The sequence below is a fragment of the Ceratina calcarata genome, unplaced genomic scaffold, assembly GCF_001652005.2.
Source record: "Ceratina calcarata isolate Rehan_Ccalc_2016 unplaced genomic scaffold, ASM165200v1 scaffold84, whole genome shotgun sequence".
NCBI lineage: Eukaryota > Metazoa > Arthropoda > Insecta > Hymenoptera > Apidae > Ceratina > Ceratina calcarata.
The window spans coordinates 50,905-63,964 of NW_017179735.1; the positions used below are offsets into that span (position 1 = coordinate 50,905).

The 13,060-nt window shown below is 40.5% G+C and overlaps 2 protein-coding genes across 9 annotated transcripts in view; one reads left to right on the plus strand and one right to left on the minus strand.

The window, feature by feature from the left end:
- Positions 1–13,060, plus strand: part of Ten-m (teneurin transmembrane protein Ten-m) — a 455,606-nt gene that overhangs the window by 32,648 nt on the left and 409,898 nt on the right. The gene's annotated exons all lie outside the window — the stretch shown is intronic.
- On the minus strand, positions 8,185–10,724 carry LOC108631163 (sialin-like). Its single transcript, XM_018034896.2, has 5 exons — positions 10,432–10,724; positions 9,299–9,884; positions 9,043–9,175; positions 8,692–8,933; positions 8,185–8,366 (listed from the first exon to the last, which is right to left on the minus strand). The coding sequence occupies exons 1-5, from the start codon at positions 10,722–10,724 to the stop codon at positions 8,241–8,243; spliced, it is 1,380 nt and encodes a 459-aa protein (XP_017890385.1). The 3' UTR covers positions 8,185–8,240.

Below are 13,060 nucleotides of genomic sequence, written 5' to 3' on the forward strand. Positions count from 1 at the left end.
GATCTTACGACAGATAATTAAATTATAGTTAAGTACAGTTCGAGCAACTTCAAATTTCCATGACGTGATATATAACAAATATTTTGTAAGAATTTTTAATTTAATGGAATTCCTCGAATTAATGAATTCTTGTAGTTATATTTTTTTTAATAAAATCGTTGTATATTACAGTTTTAATTGTACGTTGAAGATCAGTGTTTTGTGCATTGTATTAAGAAAAAACAAAACGGCGTACACTTTGTTAATAAGGTAATTACAATAGACCGCTGAAGTACTTAAAACTTGGTTCCTCTTAAACTGTTTAGTGTCGAGTGCATTAAAGTTTCAAACAGTTTCCGTTTTTTGCGTTAAGTTCAACAAGTACTTCCCGGGTTATTTAAAACTAGTTCATCTTTTTTATTCGCCATTAGATAGTTTCCACGGCGATTTTCGTTACTCGGCTACGCCGGCAAGAACCAGCGAAAGTTGAGACTTGTTCAGAATCTTCCATTTCACCGGGTTCTCTTTCAAGCGCGTTAATTAATCACAAGATCACCCGTGGAATACTTCGGGCTCTTGTTATGAACAACTTTCTCGCCCCTGCCACCCCCCCCACCACTGATCAGTGGGAGGATTCTTCGGATATTACATAAAATGCGAATGCCATTTAAACGTTGCGTTCGTTACGAAACTCAAACGACTGGGTCATTCGGCATCGTTATAAAATTTAAACAATTAAATCCGCGTCCATCAGGGAACGCGCGAACTTTTTAACAAACAGCCGAATTTGTAATTTTTCAAATTTCTCCCCTGGCCCGAAAAATATTTTCGCGGTTTTTAATTGCACTTCAACTTTTTTGGGAAACGATTTTAATATAAAAACTGAACATCTTCATTAATATATTTACGTAAAATTTATAACACACAAAAATAGTCACTGATTTTAACTGAATCCGGATTACGCGGATTACAATAGGGAGTTAGAAGGGTGCGATGTACGTTGGATTTTCGAAGGAGAATGTTTAACAGGCTGGAGATAAAACTAATTATTCGCACGAGCGTTTATGGTCGGATCTTTTTCGGGGTGTCGGAATTTACCGCTGGACTCATAGTGTGAAATCCAAAAATACTGAGCCGAACCGTTTGCCCCCGCCGCAGTTTGCATAATTGGCCAATAAAAAAGAATCCATGGCACGGTGTAAAATAAATAGAGCGATTCGCCGGCGCAACCTCGAGAACGTGCCGTAACGAGCAGCCAGCCGTAACCGTAATGAATTCTTTAATCCTCAACGTTTAAGGCCAGAATAAATTTGATAAACAAGCGAGAATGCACTGGGAACCGTGTTGCTTCTTGTTTGCACTAGGAACTTTAATTGAAGACCTATACTTCAGGCTTTAACATTTTTTCTGTCTAATTAAATAACATTTGACGAGGAGTGATAAATAAAAGTAAATTCATGTTCGTTTCATTTATTTATATTTTTAACCATCAGAAATTTCGCCTTTTTATAAAGAGACGATCTTTTCGGATCGGTGCATAAGCGTCGCGAGTGTAAAACATATTACCCCCGAGGGTAAAACGTACCCCTCATTATCCGCGTGTTCCTCACTTGAGTTACATCCCACGCGCGCGTACCCTTTATGTCAATTTGCATACTAAACTCGTTGAAACAACTAACAAGGATTCCGCTGACAGCGGCTCTAAACCCACTAATATGCAAAATGTTAAAAAGCCAATTTAGGGCAACCGAGAGCCCCTTTATTGCTCGTAGGGCCGGTCGGTCGGTCGATACCCGATGGACCGGGCACACATAAGAGCTTGCCGGCTTCCCAGAGCGAAGAATTCAATAATTCCTAGAGAAAAAAACTTCACGATATTATGTAAAACCAATTCGAAAAGTTGATGTAGCTCCGTTCGGGCGAGCGAATTGGAACAATTTTTATCTGCGACGTCACTCCGGGTTGAAAATGAAAACTTTCGAATCGGCGATAAGAGGAAAAAAAGTTTCACGAAATGCAAATAAGTTTAATTCCATCGGAACGATCCCATCGGTTTTCGAAAGGGTCGGCCACCGTCAGCTGGCGCCACAGCTGGGAAACTTTCGTACTAAGCCCCGTAGAAAAATTAATTATATCACGAGGATCGTTTCAATTATTCCAGTTTTACAGTTTCGCGAAAACTTATATAAAATTATCCTCGCTATGTAAGAATTCTGCAGCTCCGGATGCAAATCGTACGTCCAACGATTTTCAAAAGAGAACCGAGAGAAGTTCCGCGTTATCAGTCAACATTTGATTTAATTAACCATTTCAAATGCGATTACACGAAAGACGCAGGAGGAGACGTTACAAAGCTGAAAGATAATGAATGTTACAAGTTCGCAGTGGAACTTCGGGACGGCGGAACAAGACAGGATAATTATAAACAAGTTGGAACGCGAGCGTAGCAACTTCGGTTAATTCTCATGCAAGCAATGAAACAAATCCCGGACTTTTATTGCTTATCGTGAATTAAAGAAGTTCCGCGGCGATTGCATAAACCGGGTGAGTCGCGTCCGTCGGATCTGGGTCGTTAAAATGCAGCACGGGCCGGGGCGTAATACGTATCGAGCTAGGGAATCTATTGTCGCGGCTGGATACCTACCGGGTGGAACTCGCGCTGCAATAACCAACGCTCGACCCTACGCTGGATAATCGTCTCATAATTCACATATCCACCGTGATTATTATTCATACGCGCAGCGAGAGTACGGAGGCAAATTGCCAGCTAGCTTAGCAAATACACACCACGGTGTACGCCAGTTTAGCTCCCGATCGGGTTTTAGGTAACGCTACACCACCGCAGAGTCTCGTCGAATGAAAATTCGTGGATTATATTTCTAGAAACGTGTACAATTAAAATCGAGTATAAAATTATTGATAAAAATCGTAGTATCGACAAGCTGAAAAATGATCTCGCTATTTCATATGAAACAGATAGTATAGAAGGAGCGATCTAACACTTTGAGACGTTTTCTCTGGATATTTGCTGTCGAAACGCCTCGCATTCCGTCCCTCGATCTCCGATATCTCAATTTTTCCGTGGCTCCGGCGGTGTGCAGGAAACGATCGATCGCGGAAGCGTTCGCGGAGCCGCGAGGGGGGACAAGGGGTAGCTGTCCCCGCGTGTCAAATGAAAATATGTCAGTGGCAGTCGGTGGCAGCCCGAAATCCGGATGCGGTAGCGTGCTCATCAGCATGCGAAAACTTTGTTATTTGTTTGAACACGTTCAATTATGCATGCGCAATATGCTGACGGATTTCAAGGGTGCAGGGCGGAAAGTTGGGGGAGGGCGGGTGGTCAACGGAAGGGTAGACAGAGATATGCGTGCGTATCACGTTCGAGGAGATTCCTATTCAAATAACGCGCTCTCTCGTTCCGCTGTAATTGAAATAATAATAAAGCGCACGCTCTTAAAGTAGAACTCCTCGTTTCTGTACTGATATTTTTATATGGTATAATGATTTATTAGCCGCTATGTTGAACGCAGATTTTATGCGTTTATGGGGAGACTGAATGCGCACAGTGTAATGTATGAAATATCAAAGGCTGGTGATATTATTATCATTTAGAGATTGCTACATAAAATTCTTGATTGATACACAGTTCATTTGTATGGCCTTGAGTAACCCATATTACTTCTTGGTAGGAAATTTTCGGCTATTTAAGTAAAAGTAAAAGATACGTTATTGGTCATGTCTTATTATATCATATATTAGGTTTTATAGGAATCGGTAATTGTACAAGCGAGAAGAATATTAAGTAGAGACTCTCTTAAATAGAATAGTTGCCTCCCAATTGTACATGTACATTTAAATGAGCCGTCACTGCGTAGAATAAACGAGGGTGCGCCGGGATTCAGGTAAAATATTAAACTTGGGGATAACTAATCTGTAGGAAGTTCGCATAATGCAACGGCGGCGGCGACTCGGGGGGGAGGGAAATCGAGACGGTCTGGGAGCCGGTCAATTGGAAACGGGGTGACCGAGTTTCGAGATTCCTGCCGCCTTTGCCCGTACCGGAATCGCGTCGTCAACCGAGGCATATCGAATTCTTCGTCGGACTCCGTCGGAATGCTGGAGTCCTTATACCTTACCTGCTCTCTTTCATTCACCGTCTCTTCTCGTTCGCTTTTCCTCTCCATCCCCGGACACCCCCAGCACCCAGTCCCGTAAGGAAATAATCCTCCGAATACTTCGCCGGTTCGCGGACCGGTTCCCTCTCGTGACCCAATTCACGCTTCTCGCGGGGGCTAACGACGCGCTAAACGGGCAGCTAGCGGCGCATAGTAATCTCGTGACGTGACGTGCTTCGCAAAGGACGATTACGCCACGATGGCGTTTGATGGAGTGCTGGGAATAATTTGCGAGTGAGATTGAGATACACTGCTGTTCACAAGTGCTTGGTCACTTTAGACAATTGAATGCTTAGCTATTGACCGAGTGATCTAAGCGAGATTTGATAAGACGACGTGGTATTGGTAGATACGTGGACTTCGTGCGTCCATTGTACAATTTGAAGAATTTATATACATATAAAAATACAATCATTTTCTTTTAGATTTTATGCTCTAAATTGGTATAAATGTCTACGTGCTAATAATTTATGTAAGGAAACTCTGAACGGGCAACTTGATTTTTACTAATAAAATACTTTATTACTCGTGAAAAATGCGAAGAGAGCGAGAGGTGAATAATAGTTACAACTGTTCATTTGTCGTGTTCCGTACTATAATACTGAAGATAGTGGTCTCGCAGATATACGACCGGTAATATATTATCTTCGCGCAGCCGCACGTATGCAATTTATTTCTTGCATTAATTTCCAACTTAAATGAGCATTGTTACACGGAACATTTAACAGTTGCAAACCTGTTTTTTCATTGCAAACGCGCGCTTTTATGTTAATAATCATACCGCGTTTTACGTCACGCTTAGAATTAATCATTCTTCTTCGTACGACTCTTTATCCAATAATAAATTAAACTCGTGCGATAATAAATTGAAGAAGAATGTCCTTGAATTTATTATATAGTATTATTAAAATGCATATTGCTTTAAAAAACCAAATATATATTCGCATGATTACTAAATAATGTGAAATATTTTATTTCCTATATATAACTGCTTTACTTTGTTTAAATCCTCTTAATTAAATTGTATAAATTATAGTAATGTATATTGAACGAAGATTTTGGAAATTCTTAGTATGCAAGCGAATGGCGTGCTGAAGTGTAGGCACGTGGCACGCCGAGACCTTAATAGCTGAGTCTCAAGACTAAAAGCAACTAAAAGGAATTCTCGGTAGAGGGAAAAGCTCGTAAGGGCGGTGCCGAGTGTCGGTAGCATTTCCAGTCGTTCCACCACGTCCGATTCACCCGGTTTGATAGCACTGACCCAGATTCGTCGGACACACGTCGAAGAGCAATCGATAACCCGTTCTCTGCAATTATCTCCCTTAATATCCAACCCTCTGTTGCAAAAGTCACGTTCAACCAGTGGCCGAGCTTAATTGCTTTTGAAGAATTAGAAAATTAACCGGCTCGAATTTTATCTGTAATTTTAACATATTAAAACGCCCAATGTGAACACAAATAATTATGAATTATCAGGTTCATTTATATAATAATTGGATTCAAATTGGATTTAATATTTAATCATGTGAATTTCATTACGGGCTTTAACCAAGTTCCTGCAAATACTTGGAAAACTGCTATCGTATCAATTTCTGCTCTCCATTATCCAGCCATGAAGAGCTGCAAGTTGCCCGTAAAACTCATTCCGGAATCAGAATTCCGAGCGTACTGCCCTCGATTCGCACACAGTTCCGAGTTCATGTTCAATATCGCGATTCTTTCGCCGCTATGGCCGTCTCTGGCTTCCGTCCGTGGCGTCATGCGAGCTCTTATTAAAGGTGACGATTTATCGCTAGTAATAACGGGTGCGGTCTGGCGCGCCGAATGTGTCTCCACGCGGGCTCCCCGGGGAACACCTTTTTCACGGTTCAACCCGTAGAAAACTACGAGTTCACGGTCGACTTCTCAGCTACGAATATGCATAACGAACTAAATACAATCATTAATTGTTTCTGTAAAATCGAACTGAAACTGAAAGAATGGAAGATCATCCTTCATTTTAATGCGACTGTATATCATATGAAAATGCGTAATCAATTTTCATTCGATAAATTATATACTTGCTAAATTCAGGATTTTATTAGAGTATATGAGAAAAATTCTTCGGTCCATAATCCATCTTCATATTCCCATCTGTTATATCAATTTCGCTTCATTCGTTCATTAAATCAATCACACGAGAAACAGGAACCAGAGTCTATCCGCATATATTCTTATATGCTCTTATATGCTGTTACAATATGCTCTGAGATTTACGAAGATGTAAATAGACTATGAGAAATTCTGCTTGGGCACAGTAGCCATCAACGAGAGCACGTATCCTGGAAAATAATAATAACGAACAGGGCGTCTTGAATTATGCAGTGCTCCATTTCGTTCGCAAAGTAAACCCAGCTGTGATTCCTTCGTAGTACGCGCTTCAACTGTTCTAGATTAACAATCCCTGGCGTTCTAGCTCGGATGCGTTGACGTTACTCTGCGACTAGCTTTGTCTCTCTCTCATCTCTCTCTCTCCCTCTCTCTTTCTCTCTCCCCGAAGCTAGCTAGCTGTAACGAGCCTCAGGATTGATTAACCGTGGCGTCGGGCAACTCTACTTCTGCCAAGTCTCGGGCAAACGAGTCGACGCGACGTCTCGATCCCCTGGCGAAGGATCACCTCGAGCCTTAATTACGCTTGATTAATAGCTTCTTCGACGGATTGTCAGCAGTAACGGTAGCAACGGCTCAAGGTTCGCCACAATTTTTCGGCCACCTCCCACCTCGTTCGACTAATTCCCTGTGTACACTTATACGCTTAAAATAAAGTGTCAACCGCGGACGCTTAGCTCTCGATTGATAGGGCAGCGTCGCGGCTCTTTCAGCCTGCCAACTTTGATTAATTGTACGGGAACCTCCTGTATGCCCTGTCTTCGGTTTGATTTCACGTTAACAGCAGCCAAGTTGGATTATTTGAATTATTGGAATTATTGGATTATTGAAAGATTGATGGAATTCAATCTAAAATTACAGGAAGACTTAAAATATTTAATTTTATTATAATTACTCGCTTAATTGGTAGAAGCGAATAAATTGAAGCCGATAGAATTGTGTTGGAGTAAAATTTAACGAGCGAGTCAGGTCCGCGCGACATTTCCCCGTGTAGCAGAAATTGCGGCATCGCTATTAGAGGGGAAGGAAGAGGCGCAGCGTCGAAGACCGTTGAAAACAGCAATTCCTTCAATTTCCGCGACTCTCTAAATCTTCATGAAATTTCCACGGGCGGCCGGGAGACGGGGGGGCCGCGCACTTTTCTCGAGAACGGGAACGCGTCTTTGATATCTGGCCGGAGTAGGAAACCGTTTGAAACGACGAAGCCGCGACGACGAGGGGAAATGACTGAGTTGTAATCTTCCGTTTTTCAGCGTCGAAACGAGCGGCCGCAAGCACCGAAATAGATTACAAACGTAATATTTCAACCGCCATAAATATTCTCCCGTTAACGTTGCATCGGGCCAGCCGTCCCCCCGTACCTCTCGTCGCTGGCTTTGACTTCTGCTTCTTTTTAAGCGATCCTCTCGCGATCTAATTGGAATAAGACAGATTTTTGTGCCAGGTGGCCACTCTTAATTGGTTGCCCGTCATTACGGGTGGTCTCGCGGTTCTAATTACCGTGGACCGACCTTTTACGCTTCCTCTTTAAGAAATTTCCGCCGGACTTGCGAAATATTTATAACCCGACGACGTAGCTAAGTGGAACATTGTTTCTCATTCACACCTTTTTCACTGGTAATTAAGTAACATTTTGCTCAGAATAATTCATTCATCAAATATTAACAGCATCGTAGACATTTGTATTTTACTCTTTAAGCGAATTCTTTCATATGATAAAAAAATAATCTACATGAGTATTAAAGTAAAAGTTTATTATCACACATTCTTACAAAATGCGCACAAAGTCACGACGTTCATAACAAATGAACTGTTTTGGATATCACGTCGAAACTGTAAATGTGACAGCGTCTGTGTCATCAGTTCCGTTTCTAAAGCTTACAGATTTGTTTTTTTGGCGTCAGTAGAAGGTAGCTTCTTCCATATTAATTTCTCCTTTTAATCGCCGAACGCTTGATTCCATTCCTGGATCTCGGCCGATCCGAAGATCACGAATACAATGAACGCCGATATCTGGGCGACGATGTTTAACCAAAACACGTATCTCCATCGCGCCATGCTGTGCTGCATTGTAAATGGATTTAGAATTACAGAAGATAAGAGTTGAGCCAGAGTAATAAAAGCTACTTAGAGATTTTAATCAGTAGAGCTCGAAATCTGATTTAGCATGCTAATTGTGGTCTAAAATTAGTTAGATTGAATTATGAGTTCCATTTAAAAATTCATTAATTAGATTCATAAGATAAATATGATATTAAAAATTAGAGAATGGATTTGAAAGATCAGATTAGAAAATAGTAAATTAAATGTATAGACGATAGGATTTAACAATGCCAGTTAAATGGTTCTCGAAACAATGAGCGAAAGAAGTTGTTAATAGATCTTTTACCCCTTCTTCCATAAGTGCGCCGACCAGAGCAGGCAAAATGAATGCCGAGATAGTTCCTGGAGTATTCGTGATGCCCATTAAGATTCCTGCGTAATTCGGTGCAAGATCGTTCTGATTGACAAGGTGGCCGACAAAAATGGCACCGCATAGCACCACGCCGAGTATCAGGAACACTGTGGAGGTCGTGCGATCACAGCCGATGTGCGCGATTACCGCGAGGCAAATACTTGGAGGAATGCAACCTATATTAATAATAAAATTGATTCATTAAATTTAAATTGTTGGTCTTTTGACAAAAACTTATTCACTTGTATGATTTGATTTTTGATTGAGTTAGCAAATGAAACTCACTTATAAATACGGCGATCTTTCGAGCCTGAGTCTGGGTCCAGTAAGTTTTCTGTCTACCCCAGTCCAGTAGCTTGCCAAGCAATGGATTCGCTATCGCGTTCAAAAGATATGGTGTACAGCTTAACGAAGCATTCTAAATAATATCAATATAAAAATTAGACTTGCGATTAGATTCAAATTATTCATACTAAGTAAGGAAAAAGATAGATCAAGCGATCTCTGTTGATTCAAAGAATCAGTTATTTTAAAAACTCACCGATTTGATGTCGAATCTGAGAATCTTGTTCATGTACAACGGCAACTGGGTGAGCAAGAAGTACCAACAGAAGTTGCCGAACGTGTTGGTATAGACTAACGCCAGGAAGGGCACCGACGTGAATATCTGTTTCCACGGTATTTTCTGCTTAGTGGATTCGGGCGTCCGATGCCCATACGAGTTCACGATGTACAGTCGTTCATCCTCCGTGATGTACTTCTGCGTTTCCGGGTTGTCCGCGAAGAACCACCAAAAGGCCACGCACCAGATGAACGGCAGCGTGCCGTGTATGTAGAAAACGGCCTCCCAGCCCATGGTACCGACTATCATTCCGGAGCTCAGGATGGACACGACCGTCCCGAGAGACGTGCCGGCGTAGATGATGGCGACCCAGGTGCTCTTCTCTTCGTAGACGACCCATTTGCCGACGAGGACGTTCACCACCGGCAGATTCGCAGCGGCCAGTAGGCCCGTGAAGAACCGGATGATGTACAGCACTACTAATATGTGCGCCACCGTTGGTACTATCAACGTCAGCAAGGCATTCGACAGCACGCAGACCAGCAAAACATTTTTCGTGTTGAAGCTTGATTATAAAAACGAATCAGCTTCATTTCGTAATTCAAAATCAATTCATTCGGGGTACTGCAGATTATGATAGATAAACAGGAACTGTCGATACATGCAAGCAGGAAGTTCGAGAAAGTATGCTTGGAATTGTTCATAGAATGTGACTAATGGCAAACAGTTTTAGCTGTTAGTTTTCAGAACTGCTGAAGTCGTTTGTAGTGTACGTTTTGAAGTTTCGTATCGAGTGTAACAGCACCTCGTTACCAAATTCGTTATCGCAGGATCTTAAAAACCTGATAAAGTCTTCGAACGCAGAGCTATCAAAATCTCGCTACTAAAACTACTGGAAACTTTCGCTGACTGCGCTTTGATAAAACGAGATAATAAAGAATGCTTTTGATAAAAGATTTCGGTAAAATGTTTCAATACATTTACTGTAATAATAGAAAGGATTCTAATCAATTGATGGATGTTTCATTTATTAATGTATGTATCCATATACATATTTATTGTATGAATTTATTTATAAAATTGATAGAAAGTTGACAGCAAAGAATAATTACCGATCAGCGAAGTAGCCCGAGGGGAACATTCCAACGAGATAGCCAGCGAAATAGATACTGACTACCAAACCCTGTTCGGTCGTGGACCAATCGAATGGACCGTCTATGTCCACTGTCGCTTCATCCATCTCAAATCCGCATTCTTGCGACGCGTCACTTTGTACACCGTCACCTTTCTTAGCTTTCACCATGCCTACTATGGCCGTGGCTATGTTTACTTTCAGACCGTAGATGATCATGTTCGCTATGCAGAGCATTATGGCGAAGAGGTACCTGACTATATCCAGCTTCATCGCTGATCAAATTAAAATTGATTTATTTTAAACGCTGATTTTGAATAGAATTTTTTTTTTTTCGTTTCTTTTATGAACCTTCGTCGTGGCACTTTCGATTAATGACATCTTTAATATCTCTACACGGTTTTATAATCCAGTGAATACTTAGACGAGAATATGATCGCCGGCTTACGTACTTATCTCGGTACCTTTTTCGTCTCGAACCGTAGAGAGAAAATTTGATACTAGCTAGACGAGCACCGCGCGTCGACCTGATATCGTCGCTGTGTTAGCTGTCACTTTTCGCATCGATCCGATCGAGACAACGTCCCGTTCGCTCCGCGCATTCGATACAATCTCGGCGACTATCAAATCATCTGTTAACGACTCTCGTACACTGATTTCTTCCCTGCCAGTGGATCTAGTATCTATCTATTATTTACGACACAATGTGACTGCTTGTCTGAAACGAGATTACGTATATGTGACGTGGTCGTCCCGGATCGCGATCCTCGTTTGTTTCTCTGAAATCGGCCGCGCTTTTCAAGTGTCGATTCCTTGATCCATCATGATTGGCTCTACTGTTGCGTCGAGATAAAGAACCGATCTGTTCTCGCGCGTTGGAACCGTGGAATCAAATACGTGGAATAATTAATTGACATGAGAATATGACGATTAATTTTTAGTAAAATTCAGATTTTGTTCTTCGATATTAAAAAATATCTGTATCATTTAACATATGGTTGTTTTATAAGTAAACGATTACTTCCTTCCAAAACAATTTAAGGTTGTATGAACACTTACATCAAAACAATGACAGAGCATTGAAATTTTAACAGTTACTAGATGTCTTAAACTGTTGGCAGGGATCTTACGGCACATACAACCTTAAATATCTGCTTATCATATTGATAGACACATAAACATAGCCATAGAAACTTGCATCATGGGTTTCACGCTATCAAATCTTATTCTCTTTTCGAAGAGCGTCCCTGAGGAATTTCATCGCTTTGACCTTGTTTTCACTCGTACGATATCGTTCTTATCGTGACCATGTTTAAAGAAGTATCGACCGGTCTCAAAGTTTTTATTGTTCCCTGTCAACCTGTTGAACGTTTCACCTACATATAGACGTGCATGCACGTTACATTCTCACCTATGACTCCGTCGACGATGGCGATTCACTTGTATCAGCAGCTGCATCGCCACAATTATTGAATGAACAAACGCGTACTCGCGTGATACGTCGAATTCCAATGCACAGGCATTCATATGTAATTTAAATAAGATCAAATTCCATTACGTGGTAGTGCGCGAAATTCTATTTCAATTTTATATCCGATTAATCGAAATTTAATGAAATTAATTATACAAATTTCATTTACGCTCCGTAAAAATTAATCTTTAAATCCGATTTTAAAAATTATAAAATTATAATAAAGTAGATGAGTGTAATTATTAGGAAATTGCAATTTCAAGATGAACTTCGACTTCTTTATCGAACGTATTTGCATAGATTTGAATAAAGTTAGCCTTCAGGGCAGAATATGACTGGCTCAGAAAATAGTTTATTGAAAAGAGACTGATTATTTCTATTACAATGTGATACGAAATATAACAGTGTGTATACTTTATCTACTTGAATCTCGGCTCAACCTGTTTTCTGTTAAAGCAATTATCGTATGCACGCGACGCGACGCCAATAAGAGCGAGTAATATATAAGCGAGCGTACGGCGCGTGTATGTATACCGTGTGCTCGATGCAATTTCCACTATGTAACGATCCTCCTATAGCTGTCTACTTGAACAAAAGGCCATTGACACAAAGTGCTGATAAATTAGTGCATAGTCAAGTGATGCATAAACAATCCGTGGGAGATAATGCGGGAATATAGGTTGATACACGTGCGTGACGTCATATGCGTCGATTATGGCACACTAAGCGTAACTTATTGACAATTAACGATATCAATCATTTGTTTTTAGAATAAATCGAGCAAACGACGATGCGACGCATTCGTGATTAATTGAGAAAGTAACGTAGATATGAAATTTAATCCGATTACACAACGTTATCAGATTTCACGAAATTCGTGACAAAATATGATGCAATTTTCGTTATGATTTTTCAATTTGTCAGTTGTGTTAATTTTTAAAAAGTCTGACTTTCATCAAGTGGTATTAAGTAGTTTAATAATTCTATAATGTGTTTATATTTGTATTAAATCTAAGTTAGAGTTTAAAGAATTGGATTAGAGGATAAAATGATCTTTATCATTTATCTCGTGAATTTAATCATTTGTTTTAAACCGATATGGGTAATAATTTAAGAAAGATTCAGATAAAAGTATGTT

What these genes read in the sequence shown, in the direction of transcription:
- LOC108631163 (XM_018034896.2), bottom strand. Translation starts at nt 10,724, where the DNA reads ATGAAGCTGGATATAGTCAGGTACCTCTTCGCCATAATGCTCTGCATA. An exon ending in AAAGATCGCCGTATTTATAA is followed by an intron (nt 8,934 to 9,042) that starts GTGAGTTTCATT and finishes TTATTAATATAG; the next exon opens with GTTGCATTCCTCCAAGTATT. An exon ending in GCGCACTTATGGAAGAAGGG is followed by an intron (nt 8,367 to 8,691) that starts GTAAAAGATCTA and finishes TTTACAATGCAG; the next exon opens with CACAGCATGGCGCGATGGAG.